Below are 25,710 nucleotides of genomic sequence, written 5' to 3' on the forward strand. Positions count from 1 at the left end.
AAAATTAATGAGAATCGAGGGGACTGGGAAGCTTTTAAAAACCAACAGAATCTGGTTTAATATCACCAGCACGTCGTGAAATTTGTTAACTTAGTTCCAGCAGTACAATGCAATACATAATGAAAAAAAGCAAATTAAAGTATATGTATATTAAATAGTTAAATTAAACAGTGTAAGAACAGACATAATATAAGAAGTGAGGTATTGTTCACTGCTCGCCTCACAAAATTATAAAAAAATTAACACACTCATTCCCCTTTTCAAAAACCAACTGAATTTCTTCTAACAGCACAATTCTTTCTGGCCCTAAAATTATGCTGCATTTCAGCTTCCAACTTAGGGGCTCAACTCTACACCCAAATTTTGCAGCCTCTTGTTTATACCTTTCTTGTGTCTCTCTCCCTTATCTTCTCTGAGTAAAAGCAAGAAGTGAAAAGGCAAGGCTTTCAAGTCTTTTCTTGTCATTGATTTACCAAAAATCCTGTAAATGAGCCCATCTCCTCTCCCAAACTTGCAACGTCATGCCAAGTTGAAAAACACTAACCTTTACAGAAGTGAAAATTCTGGGATTCTATAAAGCAATTTTTAATCATCAAAAACAACCTGGTTCAGACTTTTTATCTGATTCTTCTCATTCCACAACATCGCTGTTCTGTGATTTTAATTCTTTAAAAGCTGGAAGTAGTTCAACAGCAGCACTTTGAGTACAGGCTAGTGATACTTAGCATCTCTAAACGTAGTGAGACAAAACGTGTCAAAGTGTTTCTCTACACCACCTGGACATGTCACCTTTAAAAACCTGACAGCATTTGGCATAAATCTATCAGGCACAATGTTCCCTTTTGTAGATTTTCTCAGAAAGTTTCAACCTTAATCTGGATTCCATACCTGTGTTGCCAGGCTGAGGACCTGTTGGACCAACTCCTGAGTATCTGTAGGCTTCTTGAGAAACAACTTCACAATTGCTGTAAGCAAGGTCAGCTGGACCTGTCCCGGGGATGGGGGTGGGAGAAAATTTCACAAGAGTTATTCCTTACATATTTCAAATTTAGATTTAATCTCTGAATAGGTAGTTGTAAGCTACATGCATAGACATTATTTAAAATAAGTTGTCATAGATTTCTTAACTCAATTGCACTAATTATCTCAAACTCTGAAATGTTACCCTTGATAACTTTTACGATAATTTGCTTCAGTTCAACTGGTTACAGTCTGCAGTATTTTGTCTTTGATATTAATTGATCAAAGCTTTAACAGAGAATTCAACTCAATTTTAATTCTCCGTGAGATCTCTGTGCTAACTCTATTACCATCTTTCCAATAAAGCTGCCAAGTTAAAGATGGGATCAAAGCCCTCGAATGATTGAAGGTGATGTAAGAGTACTGGTGGTGTTACTGAGGCTTTACAAGACTTTTGTCAGACTACATTTGGAGTATCATGAGAAACTTTTGGTCCTGAACCCATGCAAAGATACTGGCCCTTGAAAGGGTGCAGCGGAGGTTCACACGAATAACCGCAGGAACAAAAGGCTCTGATGATTATTTGATGACTCTGGGCCTGTACTCAGTGGAGTTCAGGAGGAGGAGGTGGGGGTGGGAGGTTCTCATTGAAGCTTACCTAAATGGCCTGGAAAGAGTGGAGATGGAGAAGATGCTTTCCCTGATAAGATCTGAAGCCACTGCCTCAGAATAAAGGCACATCCCATTAAAACTAAGATGTGGAGGAACTTCTTCAGCCAGGGAGTGGTGAATCTGTAGAACTCATTGCCATAGTGGGTTGTGAAGGCCAAGTGATTAGGTGTATTTAAGACAGAAATGGATACTTAAAACTGATTGGTAAAGGAGTTAAGGGTGAATAGGGTTTAAAAAACTTCAGCTATGACTGAATGACAGAGCAGAGTCGACGGGCTGAACGGCTTAATTTTGCTCCTATATCTTATGATCTAGTAACTAGTTGCACTTCTTCACCACATTTGTCCCCTGGAATTCCCTTTTCTTCAATAAGCTCAAACACAAAGTCTTATATTGAATTCCTGGTCGCTAGCTATACTACAACGTCTACTATGTAGATCCAGTAACTAACCTGAGTACTCTCATCATGAAAGCCATCGAGGAAACTTTCTAGAAGTTCGTCAGCATTGTCAATTCTCTCTGCATATTCACCCACAATCCAGATCATAGCTGCCCGAGCATCTGGCTCATCAAGTGAATCCAAGTTCTCACACAAGGTTGCAATGATGCTTTCATATCTGGCAAATCAAAGTTAAGCAATTCTCACATACAAGTTATTTACCAATTAAAAAAAACACATTTGTGATTTCAATTCCACTGTTTGTATTTGCTACTGCATGCCCATACCTTCTTGGTCTCATTTTGATACTCGAAGACAAGTCTATGATTGGAAGAATATCTTAATTCCTGGTGGATGTCTTTATTTGACTTATCTGTTACCCGTTATGGAATAGAATTTATCATCAAGCTCCATCACATTCTTGTCTACTTCTAAGTGTGTAACTTTTTCTGTAATTGTGTATCTGATAATTCTTAATGCACGTAATTAAAAGTTAGCTCTGAGAAATTAAATCAAATATGACAGCTATCACAGGAGTTAGCACTTTGACACAAATATCATTGCTTACAGTAGGCTTAAAAGCAACAAGTCATCTGCTAATTTCAAATACTTCTCGTTCTTCCACAGGGTTTTGTTTTAACTCCAAAGAGTACATCCAATAGTAGTATGGAAAATCTAGACATATGCATATTGGATTGAGAACACCTCTAGCAAGCTGCCACCAAATTGCTGTTAGACACTGTCATAAAGATATCCATAACATCTACTTGCAATTTTCCTTTTTCTCCACTTACTTGTTGGGATATTTACGAAAGATATCCCTTATGACCACAATAGCCTCCTGGACGACATAATTGACTTTGGTTTGGATGAGATCAAGCAGTGTACTGACACAGCGCTCAGCAGATTGCTAGGACGTGAACAGAATGCTTATTAGAACTGAAATTTAAGCAACAAACCCAACAGCTCCATTAATCAGACCACCCATTATAATTCAATTGCTTGTCGAAGAGCATTTTAAAAAGTGTATTTTATCTTAGGGAGAAGCATTGAAAATATTTTAATATTCAGCAGTGCTCTCTTGATTACCTTCTGACTTAACAGCTAGTGTGTTAAAACTTGGTGATACTTGGTGTTCAGGCAAGAGAATATCACATAAAGAGAGGAAAGGCATTGTCTATGTTGGCCACAGTGGTCCAACCACTTGCCAGTATTTAAGGAATAGTTGCTTGAGTGAAGCTTTTAAGTTACATTGGACCTGCTGTCAACATTAATTAGCATCCTCAGAGAAGAAGTGGGCATAGAAATATCACAAAAGCTGAACATACTGTGAAAAAAAAAGCTTTCAGTTGTGTCATTGGTTAACCTATGACGAGCAAAAACATCAGAGACAAATCTGAGTAGAAAGAAAACTCGGCTATTCAAGTGTAGAAAAAGAAAGCAGTTCACATTTCAGGTTGAAGACCTTTTATCTTAGCTTCTTTTATTTCAGATTCCAGTATCTGCCATTTTATTTATATTTGATTCCTGAACTCCTGATGGCTGCTTAGCACTTAAAACTTAAGATTCAATTGACAGGAACTCACAGACCACATGAAGCTAGAACAATGAACTACTCACATTAAACCTCAAAATAACCATTGACACCATTACAAAAGAATCAGGATCAAATTGTTTGAACATTCTCTCTCTCTTCAAAATGTAGCACTGACTTTGTAGAAAACAGTTAGCTGTTAAGTCTGGGAATTCAGTTAGATTTCAATCATGGTTGAAATGATTAAACCATGACTAACAATGCATCATCAAGAAATTCACAGGTGCTCAATCTTGCCTCAAAATATAGTTTGTTATCAACTGCGAAAACTGCAACTTCTCACTGAACTAGCAAGAAGTTCTCTAGGAGGAGGTAGGGACAAGCAATGCATGGCTGTGAGTGTGACTTTAAATTTTCAAGGCTCATTGGAGCCCAGCTGTCACATCATCAAGCTGACTGTCCATCCAATCACAAAAAAAGGTCACAAAATCATTAAACTGTAGTTCTACAACAGTGTACGTACCTCCACTTTGATGGCACAACGGCCAATAGCACGGACTGCTTTACGAACAAAATCAACGTCAACTTCAGTGGCGTATTCCTTCAGCTCTGCTAGGACCTGAGATGAACACAAATCTTTGTTTAAAAACGATGTGCAAATTTTCTCAAATTTCCCTACATAACTGACATTGCCATCTCCACATACTCTGCAAACCCCACTGAGCATTTCCATACTTCACCTCACTTCCAGTGAAGTGCAGCAAAATTGCAGCTGAACACCAAAAATTATTCTCCAAGGATGGTCAGTAACCCATTTTTTAAACACAAACAACAGGAATTCTGCAGATGCTGGAAATTCAAGCAACACAATTCAAAGTTGCTGGTGAACGCAGCAGGCCAGGCAGCATCTCTAGGAAGAGGTGCAGTCGACGTTTCAGGCTGAGACCCTTCGTCAGGACTAACTGAAGGAAGAGTGAGTAAGGGATTTGAAAGTTGGAGGGGGGGGAGATCCAAAATGATAGGAGAAGACAGGAGGGGGAGGGATGGAGCCAAGAGCTGGACAGGTGATAGACAAAAGGGGATACGAGAGGATCATGGGACAGGACGTCCGGGAAGAAAGACGGGGTGGGGGGGGACCCAGAGGATGGGCAAGAGGTATATTCAGAGGGACAGAGGGAGAAAAAGGAGAGTGAGAGAAAGAATGTGTGCATAAAAATAAGTTACAGACGGGGTACGAGGGGGAGGTGGGGCCTAGCGGAAGTTAGAGAAGTCGATGTTCATGCCATCAGGTTGGAGGCTACCCAGACGGAATATAAGGTGTATAAGCACCTATCAAATAACAAGGATATATATCATCCAACTTTTGTATTAAATAAAATCATTCTGGAATTAAAAATTTCTTACACCAGCGTGCTGTCCGTTCATGACTTTACCTGCTTAAACATTCAGTTATTGCTCTTTCGTTATATGTGAAAAATGACATTAAACTTTATAAGCATTTTCAAAATCAGGGCAGGTTTAATATCACTCCTACGTTACGATTATTTGTTGCAGAAGCAGTCGATTACAATATATAATAAAAAAATCCACTGAAACCATCCAGCACAGAGAACAAGGTGCAAAATGCAGGCAGGGATAGCAAACACAGAATGGCACAATCAAGTTGCAAGAATAATGTACAGGAACATTTGCTTGAGTATGGATTGAACACTCACAAGTCCCAATAGGAAACACCCAAGAATGTAGTGGAAAATGACAGCGCTAAGATCCGGAGGGATTTCCAAATACAGACTGATAAGCAGGTACTGGCCAACCAACTAGACATAGTAATATTGGACAAGGAAAAGAAGAAAGCAATAGTAATAGATGTGGCAATCCCAAATGACAGTAACAGCAGAATGGAAAAATATGAGAAGCTGGAGAAATACCAGGGCTTGAAAGAGCAGATAGAAAGGATGTCGAAGGTCAAAGTCAAAGTAATCCCAGTGGTGATAGGAGCACTTGGAACTGTAACACCTGGATTCGGAGAATGGCTTCAACAAATCCCGGGAACAACATCTGAGATCTCAGTCCAAAAGAGCACACTTAGGAAAAGCAAGGATACTGAGCTAAACCCTCAAGCTCCCAGGCCTCTGGTAAAGGACCCAAGATTGAGGGAAAAGTACACATTCACACCACCCATAAGAGGTGAGAGAAAAAAAAACATTAAAAATATATACACACATATGTGTGTGTTGTGTGTATTAGACTCACTAAGTAGTGCAAAAAGCGAGCAAAAAAGAAAAAAAAAATCAAGGTAGTCCATTCAGAAAGGTGATGGTGGTAGGGAAGCAGCTGTTCCTAAAATGCTGAATGTGTGTCTTCAAGCTCCTCTACCACTTCCTTGATGGTAGCAATGAGAAAGAGCCATGCCTTTTGTGATGGGTGTCCTTAATGAGGCATCGCCTTTTGAAGATGTCTTCGATGCTGGGGAGGCTAGTGGCCATGATGGAGCTTGCAACTTTCTGCAGTTTTTTCCAATCCTGTGCAGTGGCCCTTCCATACCAGAGAGTGATTCAACCAGTTGGAATGTTCTCCAAAGTACATGGGTAGAATTTTGAGTTTTTGGTGACAGCCCAAGCCTCCTCAAACCCCTAATGAAATATAGCTGCTGCCATGCCTTCTTTCTAATTGCCTCAATATGTTGGCGCCAGGATAGACCTTTAGAGATAATTACACCTAGGAACTTGAAATTGCTCACCCTTATCACTGATGATTTCTCGATCAAGACTGGTGTGCGTTCCCTAAAAATCCACAATTAATTTCTTGATCTTAATGACATTTAATGTAAGGTTGTTGTTTCAACACCACTCAACCAGCTAATCTATCCCATTCCTGTACCCCTCCTCTTCAGCATCTGAAATTCTGCCAACAGTTGTGTAATCAGCAAATTTACAGACAGCATTTGAGCTGTGCTTAGCCACATAGTCGTGGACGTAGAGCAGCGGTTCCCAACTTATTTTATGCCATAGAGCCTTACCATTAACCTAGAGGTCCACAGACTCCAGGTTGGGAACCTAGAGAGTAGAACAGTGGGCTGAGCTGGACAGCAAAGAGCCCTTTCCTAGTTTTCCCTTGGCTAAGGTTCTGCCAAGTATTACCCTACTTGATGGTGTGAGGAAATTTCTCCTGTCTACTTCCAAAACCCTTAAAGGTATAGCCCTGGATTCCACTCTTGTTAAAAATACATGGGTAACGTTCCTTGTCAGTCACCATCAACACTGATATGAGTAAGGATCAGGGTGCACAAACTGTTGTCCTGATCAATTCATTACCCTTGGGGTATCAAATTCCCAATGAGAAAAGATTGACCCATATTCACATATTCCAGCGTCATGCAAATCAAATACACATGCAGAACAGTACTGAGGAGCACAATTCTACAATGCTTCAGCTGATACAGCATAGAAGTTCAGTCAGTGAATTACATGATGGGGATATTTGACATGTTTCAATACAAAACTTTCTAACACATCAGGATGTATATTGTATACATTTCTCTGACATTAACTGTACCATTGAGACCTTTGAAAAACATCTGAGTTATGAACTTCTCTCCTACAAGCATTTTAGCTCCATGAAAGTAAATCGTATATTCAATGAATCGTGCCCAATATTCACTCACAAACACCACCAAACAACTTAACTGGGGATTTTATGTCATTTTCTGCTTGTCAATTTTACTGTGTATACTATAAATCTGAAAATAGTAACAGAGAATGCAGGAAATACTCAGCAGACCAAGCAGATCCATGAAGAGAGAAGAGTTGTTCGCTGGTAAGGTGGCACCAGCGACCGACAGCAACACCCCGCGGACAGCTCACACAATGACCAAATTCTCTTTTTACTGCAGCCTGCAATTTCTTTTTTAAGGGTGTATTTTTGAGCTAACTAAACGATCTGGCACTTCTACAATTTCTTGGAGGATGCAGCATGGATGAGAGCAGAGAGTCCAATGGCCAGTGCATACTGGCGGAACATTAAACCCACAGTCAACTCCACTACTCTGTGTCGATTAAAGCATTGAGCAAGATGAAAATTGCAGAGGACAAGAGCAGAAAATGAACAGGTGTTCAGCGTCGTCTGCCTGTGTTTGACCAGTGCAGGAGTCTTGGGTCCCGTGCCGCCGGGTTCAGGAGCAACTGTTGCCCTGCTGCCACTGGGCTTCTGGACCGGCTTCACTTGCCTCAACACTGAACACACTGTGCAGCTATGAACTCAGGGACTCCGTGGTTAATGTTATTTCTTTTCTTTCTATTGTTCACATGATTTGTTCTTTATCTCCCCCCCCCCCCAATACTGGGTGCTTGATGGTCTTGTGGGGGGCTTTTCTTTGTTTTTCGGCTGCCTTGCAAGACGACGAATCTCAAGGTTCTATACTGTATACATACATTGATAATAAATATACTTTTTAATGTTTCAGGTTAATAACTTTTTTCATCAGATTTTTTTTTCCACCAGCTGCATATGGATTGACTGATATCTTAACCAACAAATTTAGAGAATACATTTTGATGACAATTCAGTAGTGAAGCGCTGAATGTTCCAAAGAAATGAAAATTTTAGCTTTTTTTATTTACTAGATGTAAGCCCATCTCCAACCGTCCCAACTCGGAAGCTGGAGATGAGCTGCATCTTTGAATGATTTCCTTGCTCACGTTTCAACTAATGCTATGAGATCCATAGCGTTCAGAATGAAAACTGAAATCTTCTTACATGCCCTGCACCATCTTTCATGGGTATTTTTGTTAAATTTTAACACCGTAGTTTTAACACAACTGAAAGGGTTGATGAGCCTTTCACAGATCAGTCCAGAAGCAACCACATTACTTTGAGAGTGGAGCCACATACAGGTGAGATCAAGTAAAAACAGCAGATTTTCTTCTTCAGAGAACATTAATGACCAGCATAGATTTAATGATATCCTAGTACTTTCAAAGGCATCATCACTGAGGAAGGATCTTGACAAATTTAGATTCAATAAGTAAAAAGAACAGAATTTTAATTCATCAGATACCACAATGGAATTTGAACTCTGATCTGTAACATAGATCAAGTCGTCACTTTTTATTGTTATTTCGACCATAACTGCTGGTACAGTACACAGTAAAAACGAGACAACATTTTTCAGGACAATGGTGCTACACAGAAATCTACAGCACATTACTGGCCCTTCGGCCCACAAAGTTGTGCCGATCATGTAACCTACTCTAGAAATTGTCTAGAATTTCCCTACCGCATAGCCCTCTATTTTTCTAAACCCTATGTACCTACCTAGAAGTCTCTTAAAAGACCCTATTGTATCCGCCTCTACTACCGTCGCTGGCAGTGCATTCCACAGACCCATCCTTCTCTGTGTGAAAAACATATCTCTGATATCCCCCTTGTACCTACTTCCAAACACTTTAAAACTATGCCCCCTCGCGTTAGCTATTTCCTCCGGCTATCCACACAATCAATGCCTCGCATCATCTTATACACCTCTATTAGGTCACCTCTCATCCTCCGTCGCTCCAAGAAGACAAGGCCATATTTATTCAACCTATTTTCATAAGACACGCTCTCCAATCCAGGCAACACCTTTGTAAATCTCCTCTGCACTCTCGCTATAGCCTTCTGTGGGCAAGCTAATTCTGGATCCAAAAAGCAAGGTCTCCTTGGATCCCATGCGATATTAATTTCTCAATGAGCCTTGCTTGGGGAACCTTATTAAATACCTTATGTAAATCCGTATACACTACATCCACTGCTCTACCTTCATCAATGTATTTTGTTACTTCCTCAAAGAATTCAATTAAGTTCGTAAGGTATGACCTGCCCTTGCTGACTATCCCTAATCAGATTATGTCTCTCCAACTGCTCACAAATCCTGCTTCTCAGAATCTTTTCCAACAACTTGCCCACTACTGAAGTCAAACTCATTGGTCTATAATTTCCTGGGTTATCTCTACTCCCTTTCTTGAACAAGGGAACAACATCTGCAACCTTCCAATCCTCCAATACTTCTCCCATCCCTATTGACGACACAAAGATCATCGCAAGGAGCTCGGCAATCTCCTCCCTTGCTTCCCACAGTAGACTGGGGTATATCTCATCCAGTCCCGGTGACTTATCTAACTTAATACATTTCAAATGCTCCAGCGCATCCTCTTTCTTAATGTCTATACACTCAAGTGTTTCAGTCCTCTGTAAATCACCCTCACATTGCTAAAGTCCGTTTCACTAGTGAATACTGAAGCAAAGTATCCAGTAAGTAGCTCTGCTACCTCCGGTTCCATGCACATGTTTCCACTCTTACTCCTGATTGATCCTATTTTCACACGGCTCATCCTCTTGCTCTTTACATACTTGTAGAATGTCATGGGGTTTCCTTAATTGTGCTCACCAAGGCCTTCTCATGGTCCCTTCCAGCTCTCCTAATTTCATTCTTGAGCTCCCTCCTGGCACCCTTGTAATTTTCTAGAGACTTAACAGTACTTAGTTTCTTGATCCTTCCATGAGTTTTTCTTTTCTTCCTAACTAGATTTTCTACACCATGGTTCTTTAACGCTACCATGCTTTCCGTGCCTCAACGGTACATATCTATGCAGAACTCCATGCAAATGTTTCCTGAACATTTGGCATATTTCTGCTGTACATTTCCCTGAGAACATCTGTTCCCAATTTATGTCCCCAAGTTCCTGCCTAACAGCATCAAGTTTCCCCCTACCCCAATTAAATGTTTTCCCAAATTGCCTGCTCCTATCCCTCTCCAGCACCATGGTAAAGGAGATAGAGTTGTAATTACTACCTCCAAAATGCTCTCCCACCGAGAGATCTGAAACCTGATCAGGTTCATTTCCCAATACCACATCAAGTACAGCCTCTCCTCTAGTTGGCTTATCTACATATTGCGTCAGGAAACCATCGTGAACACACCTAACAAACCCCACTCCATCTAAACCCCTTGTTCCAAGGAGATGCCAGTCAATATTAGGAAGGTTAAAATCACCCATTACAACAACCCTATTATTATTGCACCATTCCAGAATCTGCCTCCCTATCTGCTGCTCGATGTTTCCATTACCATGGGGGGGTCTATACAAAATACTTAGTAGAGTTATTGCCTCCTTCCTGTTTCTGACTTCCACCCACAATGATTCAGTAGACTATCCCTCCATGCCTTCCTCCTTTTCTATCCTATCCCTGATTTGCAGTGCCACTCTCCCATCTCTATTGCCTCTCTCTAACCTTTTTGAAACATCTAAAGCCCAACACACTCAGCAGCCATCCCTGCCCCAGAGACATCCAAGTCTCTGTAATGGCCACAACATCATAGTTCTACATATTGATCCAATATAACATGTAATGCATGTGTTACTCCAGTAACATGAACATAAACACTCTAAAAGACATTTATAAGTGTACATTAATAAAGTCTTTCCTGCCCTTGGCCTACTCAAGCTTTCCATACTTGCATTTAAGTTTATGCAGTTGCAAGTTATCAGTTATAAATCTAATCTCTACTCATAAATAACTGGTTCAATGAACCAACCACAATTATATGTTCGTGTTTATACATAAACTTTGGAAGTGCTGTGCAAGTTGTTAGCTTGTTTGGTGCATCGCAACATGCTAATGCAAGCCCCAAGGTCGCTCATTTGCAGGGATTTTAATTAAAAAATGATTATTGGAACCCTGTCACATTATACTCGGAGGGATGAAGTACAAAATGCCTTGGCTTTGATGATGGAAGATCAAATCAATAGAAACCCACAAATACTGACCTTAGGGAAAAATAGAAAATGGAGGATAGAAAAAGATCAATGTAGTCACAGTAAACCCCATGTCTATATGCACATACACTGGGTATAAGAGAGCATAATTTTACAGGCAAACTTAGGGCGAAACCACTAGAATGAAACCCACTATGAACTGACGCAGCTGATAATTCACATTACTTTTCTGTTGTGATGGGAATGTGCTCATTCTTCCTATTTCTATATTATTGGTGAACAAAACACATTCCTGACCTGTCTAACCCATGCAGACTGAAAACAGCTTTCGCAGCACAGGCAAAGCAGAGCAAATTATTCTCAGCAGTTGATCCAATTGAATTACAAATTTGCAAATCTGCAATTCTGAACCTATTAACAGATTCAAAAGATCAGCTGAAAATCAAAACTGCATGCTGCAAAGTCATTGTTCAGAATAACAGGTGCAATTTGTACCCAATGCTTTAAGTGCAGTTCACATTAAATAAAAGTAAAATAAAAGTAAAATAAAATTAGTTTCACAGCTTATGAAGAATATATTGGTCCTGGAATGGTCCAGCAGGATCCCTGGCTGAAGGGATTATATTCACTGAAGTTTCAGCCAAGTAATAAGTTTAACAGGCAACCCAATTTGACTGTTGACATAGAGAACTTTGCAGACAGATAGAATGAAAGTATTTCTTCTGATGGGAGAGTCCAGAATATTAAAAAAATAGAACTGGAGTGGAAGTACTTCTTCAAACGATGGTGAAAATCTGTAGATCAGGTAAAAATTTTAAAATGTTATTGATTTAGTTTGTTGGGAAAGGGTATTATGATCTAATTGAATGGCAGGACAGCACTGATCTTTGGTTAATGGAGGTAAACAAAAGTTAAGTATATTGGCTGAAAGTTGTACTCTGCAGATTCTGATTAACTGCATTAGGTGAAGGAATGTGCCAATAAATGAAGGTAATCACTAGTCAATGCTTGTGTATTTAGCCCAAGCAACCTCTATCAGATCTTCTCTCACCCTCCACTACTCCAGTAAAGACATCCCGAGTTTATCCAACCTCTCTTTATAGAACATGCTCTCTAATCCAGGCAGCAGCCTGGTAAACAGCTTCTGCACCCTCTCCATCCTTCCTATAATAATGGTACATCCAGAACTGAATGCAATACTTCAGAAGCAACCTAACTAGTTTCACAAAGCTGCTTTATAACTTTCCAACTCTTGACTTCATTCCCAAAAGGCAAAAATGCTATACGCCTTCTTTATAAGATTATGAGAGACATAGACAGGCAGTATCTTTCTCTCCTGGTTTAAATATCTGATTCTACAGGGCACGCATTAAAAATTAAAAATTAGTGGGAAGACAGGATTGGGAAACTTTTAAAAACCGACAGAGAGCAACTAAAAGAGTCATTAGGAGGGAAAAGATGAAATATCAAGTAAGTTTGCAGATGACACGAAGATTGGAGATTTGTGGATGGAGCTGTAGGTTGTCGAAGGTTACAAGAGGATATAGACAGGATGCAGAGTTACGCAGAAAAGTGGCAGATGGAGTTCAATCCGGATAAGTGTAAGGTGATGCATTTTGGAAGGACAAACCAGAACGCTGAGTACAGGGTTAATGGTCGGTTACCTAAGAGTGTGGATGAACAGAGGGACCTTGGGGTTCAAATCCATACATCCCTCAAGGTTGCTGCACAGGTTGATAGGATAGTTAAGAAGGCCTATGGGATGCTAGGCTTCATTAATAGGGCGGATTGAGTTCAAGAGTAGAGAGGTCATGCTGCAACTCTACAAATCTCTGGTGAGGCTACACTGAGAATATTGTGTTCAATTTTGGTCACCTCATTATAGGAAGGATGTGGAAGCTATGGAGCGGATGCAGAGGAGATTTACCAGGATGTTGTCTAGATTGGAAAACAAGTCTTATGAGGGCAAGGTTAGCAGAGCTGGGACTTTTCTCTTTGGAGCATAGAAGGATGGAGGGGACTTGATAGAGGTCTACAAGATTACGAGAGGCATAGATAGGGTGGATAGCCAGTACCTGTTTCCCAGGGCACAAATAGCAAACACTAGAGGGCATATATACAAAGTTAAGGGAGGGACGTTTAGGGGAGACATCAGGGGTAAGGTTTTTTTTTATTATTACACAGAGGGTTGTGGGTGCCTGGAATGACTTGCCAGGGATGGTGGTGGAGGCTAAAACATTAGGGATATTTAAGACCCTCTTGGACAGGCACACGGATGAAAGAAAAATAGAGGGTTATGGGGTAGTCTGGGTTTAGTACTTTTTTTAAGGAATATATGGGTCGGTACAACATCAAGGGCCTGTACTGTGCTGTAGTATTCTAGTGTCTCGTGTCTAATGAAAGCAAGTGAGCAAATAATGTCAAAGTGGATAGCAAGAGCTTTTCCAAGTGTGTAAAAAAATAAAAGAGAGATGACAGTGGATATAGGACCGTTAGAAAATGAGGCTGGAGAAATAATAACAGAGGACAAGGAGATGGTAGATGAACTAAATGAGTATTTTGCATCAGTCTTCACTGTGGAAGATGTTGAAGGGTGTGAGGGGAGAGAAGTGAGTGCAGTTACTATTACAAGGGAGAAGGTGCTCAAAAAGCTGAAAGACCCAAGGGTATGTAAGTCACCCAAGTCAGATGAACTGCACTCTAAGGTTCTGAAGGTTCTGAAAGAGGTAGCGGTAGAGATTGTGGAGCCATTAGTAATGATCTTTCAAAAGTCATCGGACTCTGGCATGGTGCTAGAGGACTGGAAAATTGTGAATGTCACTCCACTCTTTAAGAAAAGAGGAAGGCAGCAGAAAGGAAATTTATAGACCAGTTAGGCCGACCTCAGTGGTTGGGAAGATATTGGAGTCAATTGTTAAGGATGAGGTTATGGAGTACTTGGTGACACAGGACAAGGTGGGACAAAGTCAGCATGGTTTTCCTTAAGGGAAACCTTGCCTGATGAACCTGTTGGAATTCTTTTGAGGAGATTACAAGTAGGATAGATAAAGATGATGCAGTGGACGTTGTATATTTGGACTTCCAGAACACCTTTGGCAAGGTAGCACACACATGAGGCTGCTTATAAAGTTAAGAGCCCATGTATTACAGGAAAGTAACTGGCATGGTTAGAATGTTCGCTGACTGGTAGGAGGCAGCGAGTGGGAATAAAAGGATCCTTTTCTGTGTGGCTGCCAGTGATTAGTGGTGTTCCACAGTGGGTGGTGTTAGGACTGCTTCTTTTTACACTGTATATCAACTGTTTAGATGATGGGATAGATGGCATTGTTGCCAAGTTTGCAGATGATACAAAGATTAGTGGAGGGGCAGGTAGTGTTGAGGAAATAGCTACACTACAGAAGAACTTAATGGCAAATGAAACACAATGTTGGAAAATGTATGGTCATACACTTTGGTAGAATGTGCAGTGTATTTTCTAAAAGAGGAGAAAATCCAAAAATCTAAAATGCAAAGGGACTTGGGAGTCCTTGTGCAGAACAACCTAAAGGTTAATTTGCAGGTAGAGTCCGAGGTGAGAAAGGGAATGTTAGCATTCATTTCAAGAGGTCTTGAATACAAGACCAGGGGTGTGAGGCTGAGGCTTTATAAGGTACTGGTGAGACCTCACCTGAGTATTGTGAACAGTTTTGGGCTCCTCATCCAAGAAAAGATTTGCTGGCATTGAAGAGTATTCAGAGGTGGTTTACAAGGATGATTCTGGAAATGAAAGGGTTGTCATACGAGGAACGTTTCATAGCTCTGGGTCTGTACTCACTGGAATTTAGAAGGATGAGTGGGGATCTCATTGAAACCTTTTCAATGTTGCAAGGCCAATACATGGTAGATGTGGAAAGGATGTTTCCCATGGTGGGAGAGTCTAGGACAAGAGGACACAGCCTCAGGATAGAGGAACGTCCATTTAAAACAGAGATGCAGAGAAATTTCTTTAGTTAGCAGGTGGCTAGCTTGTGGAATATATTACCACAGCCAGCTGTGGACGCCAGGTTGTTGGGTGTATTTAAGGCAGAGATTGATCGGTTCTTCATTGGACATGACATCAAAGGTTACGGGGAGAAGGTCAGGGAGTGGGTCTGAGGAGGAGAAAAAGGATGAACCATGATTGAATGGCGGAGCAGACTCAATGGGCCAAACGGCCGAATTCTGCTCCAATGTCTTATGGTCTATGCACTTAAGGAGAGATGGAATAAATTTAAAGATGGTGTGTGTGGCAATTTTTTTTTAAACATGGAGAGTGGTGGATGTCTGGGTGGTGGTGGAAGCAAATATGATCGCCACTTTCAAAAGGCGAATAGGCACATGAATGCACAGGAAATGGAAGGACACGAACGTCATGTAGGCAGAAGGAATTAATTTAATTGGGCATTTGATTATTAACTTAATTTGTTTGACACAGCATCACGTCCTGAAGGGCCTGTTCCTGAACTGCACTGTTCTACAGCATGCTCTAAAATGAGATGGCTTATTTTAAAATCGATACTAGGATATCCAGAATGAAGGGGGAGGGTGTTTAGGGGCGGAGCATAGTGAGAGAACCTCATATCAGCTTCAATCCACAGACACTGGTTTGTATGGAAGAACTGCACAAAGGTAATGTTGCTTGAAATTGAGTGGAAAGGAGCATGAGTTACTTCAGCCAAGTTACTTCTCTCTTACATATAAATTCTTTGACGTAGCTCTGTGGACCTTAATCAAGACAAATATCCATGTGTTCATGGGATTCTGCATACCCACTATTTCTTGTATATTTCTCTTACAATAGGAAGAAGCACCAGGAAACGGGCAAGGAGTAAGACAAGCTGGAGGATTAAACTGTGCTAATGAACCCACTTAGACCGAACATTGAGAGTCAGTGAGCTCTGCATGAGATTTCACAGCTACCAAGTCCCTTACTCCACCTTCAGCGTTCTGTCAGCATGCAGTACCATGGCAACACATGGTGCAGAGCTCCCAATATTTGGCACAACTGGGAGAACTCAAAGCCCTGTAACTGCTTCTTGCACAGATGCTACTTGCAACTTCTGTTACCTGAACTCCTCGGCCACGTCTCCCACTTGTTACAAGCCACTGCTTATTGGTGACTGAGTGAACAAGGTCACAAAGGATTTGCAGCAGCATTGAAATTCAGATTCTGACATTACGTGTTTAGCATATGGACAATGCACGGCAAAATAAAGAACAGAATGCTGCCTTATTCTCCAACTACATGCGATACTGGAATATACCGTTCAAAGTAAATGATGGATCTTTAAAAATTCTATAGCAAATGGATATCGGTTTCGTTTTTGTTTGGAAGGGAAATCTACTAAACCCCAGTATATGCTACCCAGGGATTTTACGCTGCTTCAACTCTCTGGTACATTCTCTGATCCTAGATGATTAAATAACAAAATGCAACCAAATTTTTTTTGAGTAAGTCATTCTTAATTTTAAATTATTTGATGTATCTTTATCATTCTTCTCTCTAGAAAGCAGTCATTTCTGAAGCATCATGTTTTTGATCACCCTTCAGGACACCATTTAGTAGTTTGCTATTACTGTGCACTATTTCACAGCAAATACAAACTAGTCTACACATCAAACACCACACCACAGCACACAGAAACAACCTTCAGCTAACATCTCTATGATCATTGTATATTCTTCACACCGATATCATTTCCTTCATCAAATGAACTCTCAAGGTTCAGAAACTTAACCTAAGCACTGGATCATCTCAGTTATAATAGTACATTACATTGCATTTTTAACATGGCAAAGGGCCCCCAGTATTTTCATGAAAACCATAACAAGTAAAGTCAAATCAGAGCCAAAGGAGAAGACCACTTTGTCAAAGAGCAAAATGCTGCTTCTAATGAAAATCCAAAGTGAAACAGAAAATGCTACAGCTGGTCCTGGAGGATACCTTCTGTGCTTCAGCCTCAATACTGGATACAACAAATGCTGAGCACTGGTTACAGCCAACGCTACAGAACTGGAACAGACTCTCAGTTATTGCTTAAAATCTCAGTAAAGTAGCTGAAGTCAATATAGATCCCACATTTGGTTCTTCGGGCTGAAGACATGTGCAAATAGTTCAGCCTCATCTTTAGCAATCACATTACAAGCCCAAAGAATCTGAGGATGCACTTGGAGCCACCTCCGTAGAACAGTTGTTTAATCGTCCTCCACCATTCATAAATTGCAAGATCACTTTTCTCTAACCATTGCATGCCATTTAACATGTATGTTGTACCTTTACCAGAGTTACCACTTATTTTTCGCTGCTCTCAGCAACTCTAAGCAGTTCCCACTGAACAAGGGTCTCACTTCTGTGTTCGGCCCTTCAGGCAAGTGGTTTGCTTTTACTGTGTGATTAAGCACATTCAGCTCTCATTTAGAAATGGGCAGTTTCAGATCTGTATTAGGTCACTTCCTGTACAGGCAGGAAGTAGTAAGTAGGAAAGCACATTGGCTGGTAGAAGACCTAAGGTTTATGTTATGAATGAAAGTTTCTATCTATAGCCATCCATTGTTTCTCCTGCAGAAGTATTGCTTGTAAGTTAATGTAATAGTGTTTAGAAGTTCATCTAAAGGTATCAGTAAGATTTTGCTGAAATAGAATGTTATTATTAAGTTTATTAGACACTAACCTAGATGCAAATGGTTTACACATACTATTTACCTGTAGTATTTTCTTATCATATTTTCCGGCAGGAAATTTAACAAAGTTCTTACTTATCTGTATATATTTACTCATGTGAATGGAACAATGTGGTAATTCCACTGTATTACTTATTCACTATGTCATGCCATCGAGTCTGCAATAAAACCAAGGAGCTAGGAGGCTACATCATGTCATTTTTGAATGGAGTTTGGCTGACTGTCTATTTGATGTTACAACACCTCAGCGAGGGCAGTACACTCTGCCTTAATTGTATTGGTGGAGTGTGGCAAATGCTGGGCCATGAGGTTACAGACACAGCAGTACACATTTCTGTTATTTCCGTTAGTATCCATGAGACATTGGGAATACTATTAACAACTGTTTCGATCTGTTAGTCTAATCCACTGCACGTGGTTGCAACAATGAAAGGCTACAAGGCAGTCAACTCCACCAATGGTGTTGGGGCAGGTAGGTCTACGACAGATACATCACATAAGTTTATATTTCATATCAAGTCACTGCTAGAGATCCAATTTGGCAGGTGCGTTCTTTAGCTACCACTGGTAGCTAAATAGGATGCTACCACAGGCGATGAACAACGAAGTTCCCCAAGCACAGTAAATTCCGTTCCCTTTCATTTGTATTTGTCCTAAATGTTGAGTGACTGACTAGTGAAGGAGGTGAGCAGATGCTAATCAAGAAGCAGTCGCGTTGCCCAAGTTGGTAGGGTCTTTCATTGATTCTGTTACGGTTATTATTATATTATAGATTTATTGAGTATGCCCACAAGAAAATGAATCTTAAGGTTGTATATGGTGACATGTATGTACTGCGATAATGTTACTTTGAACTTTTAATTAATACAACAAGGCTTCATGGAGCCAGCGGTCAATCTTGAAGTTTCCCAACCATATTCCTTCCCACCCACATAACTGTACCACTCTCTCTGGTCAATCTGCCCTGCCATAAGAATGGATACACTCAGGGAGTCATAGAAGTGTCTATCCGGTATGATTTTCAAAATTCATTATCTCATTAGATGCTGAGAAAGCCTTTGACAGAGTTGAATGGCCTTATTTATTTAATGTTCTTGAGAAATTTAATTTTAATTTGACATTTATATCTTGGATTAAATTGTTATATTACTCCCCGGTAGCCTCGGTCTGTACAAATAATTATAGATCTCCTTTTTTTCGTCTTTTTCGTGGTACTAGGCAAGGTTGCCCTCTTAGTCCTTTACTATTTAATATTGCTCTTGAACCTTTAGCAATTGCTATCCGTGACTCGCCAAATATTGTTGGTATTACCCGTGGAAATGAAATACATAAACTATCATTATATGCAGATGATTTGTTGTTATATATCTCTAACCCGGAGAAGTCAATTCCTGCTATCTTAGATCTGTTAGCTCAATTTAGTAACTTTTCTGGTTACAAATTGAATCTTAGTAAGAGTGAATTATTCCCTTTAAATAAGCATGTACCTATTTATGGACGTTTACCATTTAAATTGGTTACTGATTCATTTATATACTTAGGGATAACAATTACCAAAAAATATAAAGATTTACTTAAAGCTAATTTTTTACCTTTAATTGATCAGATTAAACTTTTATTTACCAAATGGTCCCCAATCTCTTTGTCTTTGATTGGTCGGATTAACGCTATTAAGATGATCATTTTGCCTAAATTTTTGTATATATTTCAATCGGTTCCAATTTTTATCCCAAAATCTTTTTTTGATAACGTGGATTCAAAAATTTCCTCATATATTTGGCAGAATAAAAATCCTAGGTTAGGTAAAAGATATTTACAGAAATCCAAGAAGGAGGGGGGACTTGCCCTCCCAAATTTTAGATTCTATTATTGGGCAATTAATATTCGATATTTAAAATTTTGGCTACAAGATTTGGACGCATCTTTAAACCCTCATTGGGTAAATCTTGAATCTAATTCATTACAAGGGTTTTCCTTGGGTTCGGTTTTAGGAACTTTACTTCCTTTTACCGCTTTTAAATCATATAAACAAATGAATAACCCAATAGTTCAGCATACTTTACATATATGGTTTCAATTCCGAAGATTTTTTGGGTTTAATCAATTCATTCTAGCAAGTCCCATTATATCAAATTTTCTTTTTCAACCTTCCATGATGGATTAAGCTTACTTTGATTGGAAAACCAAAGGTATAATATCTTTTCGCGATTTATTTTTGGATAACTGTTTTATGTCTTTTGATCAACTTTCTAATAAATATAACTTACCCAGATGTCACTTTTTTAGATATTTACAGATTAGAAACTTTTTAATTACTGTCTCTCCTAATTTTCCACACCCATATCCAATGGACACTTTGGAAAAAATCTTAGACTTAAATCTTTCTCAGAAAGGTGTAATAGCAATTGTATATAATATAATTATGAATTTATGTCCTGATGCCTCTAATAAAATTAAAGCTGACTGGGAAAGAGCACTTGAGATTAATATACCGACTGAAAAATGGGAAAAAATTCTTCAGTTGGTGAATTCATCCTCTGTATGTGCTAAGCATAGGTTGATACAGTTTAAAGTAGTTCACAGGGCTCATATGTCCAAAGATAAACTATCTCGTTATTACTCTTATATTAATCCAATATGTGACAGATGCCAGTCTGAGATTGCTTCTTTAACTCACATGTTTTGGTCATGTCCCTTGTTGGAGAAATATTGGAAAGATATTTTTGATATTATTTCAACGGTCCTAAATCTAGACTTACAACCTCATCCAATTACTGCTATCTTTGGATTACCAATGATAGACTCAAATAATTTAACCTCTTCATCACGAAGGATGATTGCATTTCTTACTTTAATAGCTAGAAGGTCCATCTTGTTGAATTGGAAAGAGATCAACCCTCCTACAGTATTTCATTGGTTTTCACGAACTATGGTGTGTCTGAATTTGGAGAAAATTAGAAGTGCAGTTTATGACCCTTCTATTAAGTTTGAAAAAATTTGGAGGCCATTTATTCAGCATTTTCATTTGATGTAATTTGATCATTTCCAAACTGGTTTTATTTCTCTGTACTGTTGTTGGAGGGGAGTGGAGGCGTCGACGCTGAGGTTTTCTTCTTTTCCATTTTTAAGTTGTTAGTTTTGCCCAAGTCTTTTAGTTTAGTTTAGTTTTTTTTTCTTTTGGGATGGGTTTTTTTTTCTTTTTTTTGTCTTTTTCCTTTTTTTTGCTTTATATTATCCGTGATCAGTTCTACATGTATGGGAGTTTTGGTAATTTCCACTATTTGGTTTTGCAATTACTCTTTTTTTAAATGTAACAATACATCTCATATTATTTGTATTATTGCTATGTTTTGTTTCTATATTTTGAAATTAATAAAAAGATTGAAAAAGAAAGATTTTCAAAATTCAATTACAGGCAGTCGTTTCACCAGTCAGTGGGGTGTCTCCCCAGATGTTTGTTCATGGGACTCTGACAGCATCTCTGCAGAGCCCAAATCAGTACTTAGTTTAATGTTGTGTAGTCAGCCAGATTTAATACTTTTTCTGCTAACAAGACAGTTGTAACACAACTTGCTGGTTTCCTAGGCAGTTTCAGGCTGTTAAAAACAAACTGCTTTAAGAACTAAGGGTCAAGCAGCATCTCTGGAGGCAAAGGCGGGTCAACATTTTTTAATCAAGACTGAACTGTGACTGGAATGTGGGCATGCCTTGAAATGAATTCACAGTACAATAGTAGAATGGAGACAATGCACACTACCACTGAGCTTCTCCAGAAGTTAGTTTATTGCTCTGGATTGCAGCATCTGCATTTTCTTGTGTCAACATCTCAAAAGGCACAGGATTGCTGTAGGTCTTGAATCACAAAGAGGCCAGACAGCACAGGAATGGAAGATTTCCTCTCCTGAACTAAACTGGATGGACCTTTAATGATAACCTGTTACTTTTGTAATAAACCTTATTAGGCCAGTCTTTTTGTTTTAAAACCACAGATTATTAAGCTGCAATTTGATCTCATGAATTTGAGTTCAAGTCCAATACAATAATTTTACACTGCCTCATCAGGCTGCCCTTAATAAGTAAACTAGCCTCCTAGGAAATCAGAGGAATTAGAACCCACAATTCTACTCAGCATATCCTGCTCAGTAATTTTTGAGGCATTCATGATTATTTCAACAACAAGCCAAGGAAAAAGCAAAATGCAAACTGCTGGAGGAACTCAGTGGGTCAGGCAGCATCTGTGGAGGGAAATGAACAGTCGACATATCAGGTCAAGACTCTGTACTGGGATAATCATCCCTAACCAAATAGAAACCCTGATTTCCACACCTTGTACACTTGTCCTCATTAATTGGTTTGTCAGCAACAGAACTCAGTGTTTACCAGTGAGAAGGGCTGTTTCAAAAGGTATGTAAAGTCTATCCACAAATTTGCTAGCCTGTTTTGATAATTGTCAGTTTACATTGTATATCAAGTAAATATAGCTTTCTTAAATTGTCTGTGAACAGTAAATGCCGTTACTCAAGCGACAATTCCACAAAAACAAAAGCTGCCCTAAATGTTTTATTCCTGTGCATTAATCTTTAATTCAGAGCCTTAAGGTAATAAGCAAATCTGATTACTTTATGCAGACAGCAAAGTTTGTCAGTACACTCCAAAGATTAAATAACAATTACTGCCAAGCTAATATTTATTTAATAATCCGAGTTTTACAAAAACTGAGTTCTGTACTTGGATAACTGTTGTAAGTATTCCTTTCTTGAATATGTCTGACTCAAGTCCCCGCAAAAAGCAATAAGGATGTGGTAGCTGTGGAATGCTTGAAATGTAAATGGCACTCTGGACAAGCCCAAACATGCAGAACCCCTGTACAAATCAAGGCACACTGAACATTCCAGATTAAGCTCTGCCTCTGAGTTTATTTACTCTTCAAATTTCTGTATGGCAACAGCATAGGAGAAAAAAAACAAAACAGCTGATTGAAATGGTTCAAGGTGAAAGGGGATCACTTTATTCGCTGCTGTCAGCATTAATGCTCTGCCTACTCCTCTGCTTGGACCATTATCAGATGAATCACTGCACATTTAGAACCACTAGCTTTCCAAACAACTTGCATTAAAAAATTACTTCAGCTCATTTGGCAGAATGTTGACATATGGTCAAAAATTTGCCAAGTATGACATTTTCTCACACGGCTCCCTGGCATTTTAAGGTGGAGAGGAATCAGTCGAGAAAGCTGCAAATATCTGAAGGCTCCATCACTGATAGATTTGTGGGGTTGCAAAAGAGATGTATGACCAGTTAGAGGATCAAAGAACTGCAGATGCTGAAAACTGGAACAAAAAATAAAATGCCGAAAAAACTCTGTGTTGAGAGCATCTGTGGCATCAAGTGAATAATCCAGCTTCAGGGTCTAGGACAGAGAGAAAGATCAAAGAGGACAGGGGGTGGGGGTGCCAGGAAGAACAATGAAAGAGTCAAAATGGCTCCAGCATTTATGAAGAATAAGGTAAATGTACAGTTAACAGCCTTGGAACAGAACAAATGCAGAGCTTGCTGCCCAGCTGAGGTAACAGATTGTGTGCATTGTGTTCAAATTAAGGAACAAAGCAGTGAGAGATTGGATTTAATACAAGCATTCAGATATTTTGGCAGGCATAGAAATCAAGGATAGACTTTATCAAGGCTCATCCTGATTCACCATATACAATTACATGTATTAAGAATTTGCATGGTGTGTTTTGCTGCTATATGTAACAAAAACATTCAATTGTAGAATAAAGGATTATGTACAGTAGAGGTTAAAGTACCGAAATGGAATAGAATACCCATCAATACAGTAATTTTATGTATTGCACTGTACTGCTGCTGCAAAAATAAAAAAAATCATGACATATGTGAGTGATGATAAACCTGATTCTGATATGGGTCTCTACAGTGGACTAAGAGTGGCAAGGAGAAGGGAATTATAGTTGGGAAAAGGGGATGAGAGAGGGGAGCATCAGAGAGACATTCTGCACTGATCAATAAACCAATTGTTTGGAATCAAATGACCTTGCCTGGTGCCTTGGCTGGGTATGTCTGCACCCGCGCCATCCTTCCACACTGGCACTCCTTCTCTGCCACCTGTCCCACAGTGCACCAGCCACGCCATTCCCAACATCCTTTGCTCCTGCCAGATTTACAAACTTGCTCTCCGCTCCACGTTGACAAATACAATACTGTACAAAAATCTTATATACATGTGCCCAAAACTTTTGCACAGTAGTGTACATAAATACCATCATGTAGTTATAATGTAAACAGCATTATAAAAAGCAGTTTAAAGTGGTTACAGTGCAGTGACTAGATAGGCAGTAGATTGGGAGAGGATGGGGTTTGAGTCTAACTAGAGTGGTTGCTTGGAAGAAGAAACTTAAGATAGGGTGAAGTTTTGTTTTAATAGCACCGTCCAGAAGGGAGCTTTAGCAAAAGACAGTTTGCTGTGTGGGTAGTGTCCGCAATAATTTTCCTGCCCGCTTATTTGTCCTGAACAGGTACAAGTCTTGAAGTGATGGTAAACTGGAGCCAATGACCTTTTCAGCTGAATTGACAGTTTGTTGTAGTTTTGTATATTCTGAGAGCATGCTGCACCAAACCAGACAGTAGTGGCTGATGTGAGGATGCTCTCTATGATGGCTGTGTAGAATAGCACCGGTTTGTCCTGGGGAAAATGGAATTTTACCCTACTTCTATCTTCTGGTTTAGGATGGCGCTGGTGAGACAAAGCCACGCCTTACTGACAGCAAACAGATCTACAAATAGCTCCATTTTTCTGCACAACGATCTCTGAGATCAATTGTCTGTAACTTTCCTTCCGGGGCTGTGCTTTTGAACCACCTCCACAACCTGGCATTTTTGCAGAGTGAACTGGAGACGCAAAGGCGCAGTAAGTTGTCGCATGCTACAGAAAGGCTGAATTAAGGTGGCAGAGCCTGGGTCCCAGAGAGAGGAATGAGTCAATGATTGGCCGACCTAAGCACACACCGGATTGAAAAGGGCGTGTATGGCCAAATCCAGGTCGAGGGTCCCAGGTCTGAAAACAAGGAATGAGCCAATGTTTGGCCATTGCTGCAGTGGAACTGGAGCTGAATCAAAGCAGCACGGCACGGGCTGGAGAGTGAAGAATGAGCCTATGTTTGGCCGATTTAAATACTGCGCCAGACAGAAAAGTTCAGGATGTTGGGATCACAGGCGAGGTCAGAGTCAATGTACGGCTTGCTGCTCGCCGAGGTTAACCTGCCTTCGTGCTGAACTGAACCTGTGGCCTGAAACTAATGGGCTCCTGGACTGGCTACAGCCATGAACTGGCTTTGTGGCTACAGACTCACTTACATGAACTTTAGTTCTGAGTTTCGTTTGTTTACATGATTGTTCTTTTCTTCATCCCCACAATGAGTGTTTTTTTAAAAATGGGTTCTATTCAGTTTGTGTTTTGTGGCTGCCTGTAAGAAAGTGAATCTCAAGTTTGTATATAATATACAGTACACACTTTGGTAATAAATGTACTTGGTAAGAACTACATCCCCTGCTGAGTATTTTTGTTAATAAAGGAGTTTATGGTTGTCCCACGAGTTCCTGTGAAATAATGATGGGAATGGATCTGAACGTTGAAA

At 39.7% G+C, this 25,710-nt stretch overlaps 1 protein-coding gene across 2 annotated transcripts in view; it reads right to left on the reverse strand.

Moving 5' to 3' along the window:
* The window catches only part of ap2b1 (adaptor related protein complex 2 subunit beta 1), a 265,422-nt gene that overhangs the window by 166,622 nt on the left and 73,090 nt on the right, over nucleotides 1–25,710 (reverse strand). For both annotated transcript variants that reach the window (XM_072243607.1, XM_072243606.1), the window contains exons 9-12: nucleotides 4,129–4,224; nucleotides 2,866–2,981; nucleotides 2,084–2,249; nucleotides 889–987 (exon numbers count right to left, since the gene is read on the reverse strand). In XM_072243607.1, coding sequence (XP_072099708.1) covers nucleotides 889–987; nucleotides 2,084–2,249; nucleotides 2,866–2,981; nucleotides 4,129–4,224 — 477 coding nt within the window. The remainder of the gene's footprint in view (nucleotides 1–888; nucleotides 988–2,083; nucleotides 2,250–2,865; nucleotides 2,982–4,128; nucleotides 4,225–25,710) is intronic.

The sequence above is a fragment of the Mobula birostris genome, chromosome 25, assembly GCF_030028105.1.
Source record: "Mobula birostris isolate sMobBir1 chromosome 25, sMobBir1.hap1, whole genome shotgun sequence".
Classification (NCBI taxonomy): Eukaryota; Metazoa; Chordata; class Chondrichthyes; order Myliobatiformes; family Myliobatidae; genus Mobula; species Mobula birostris.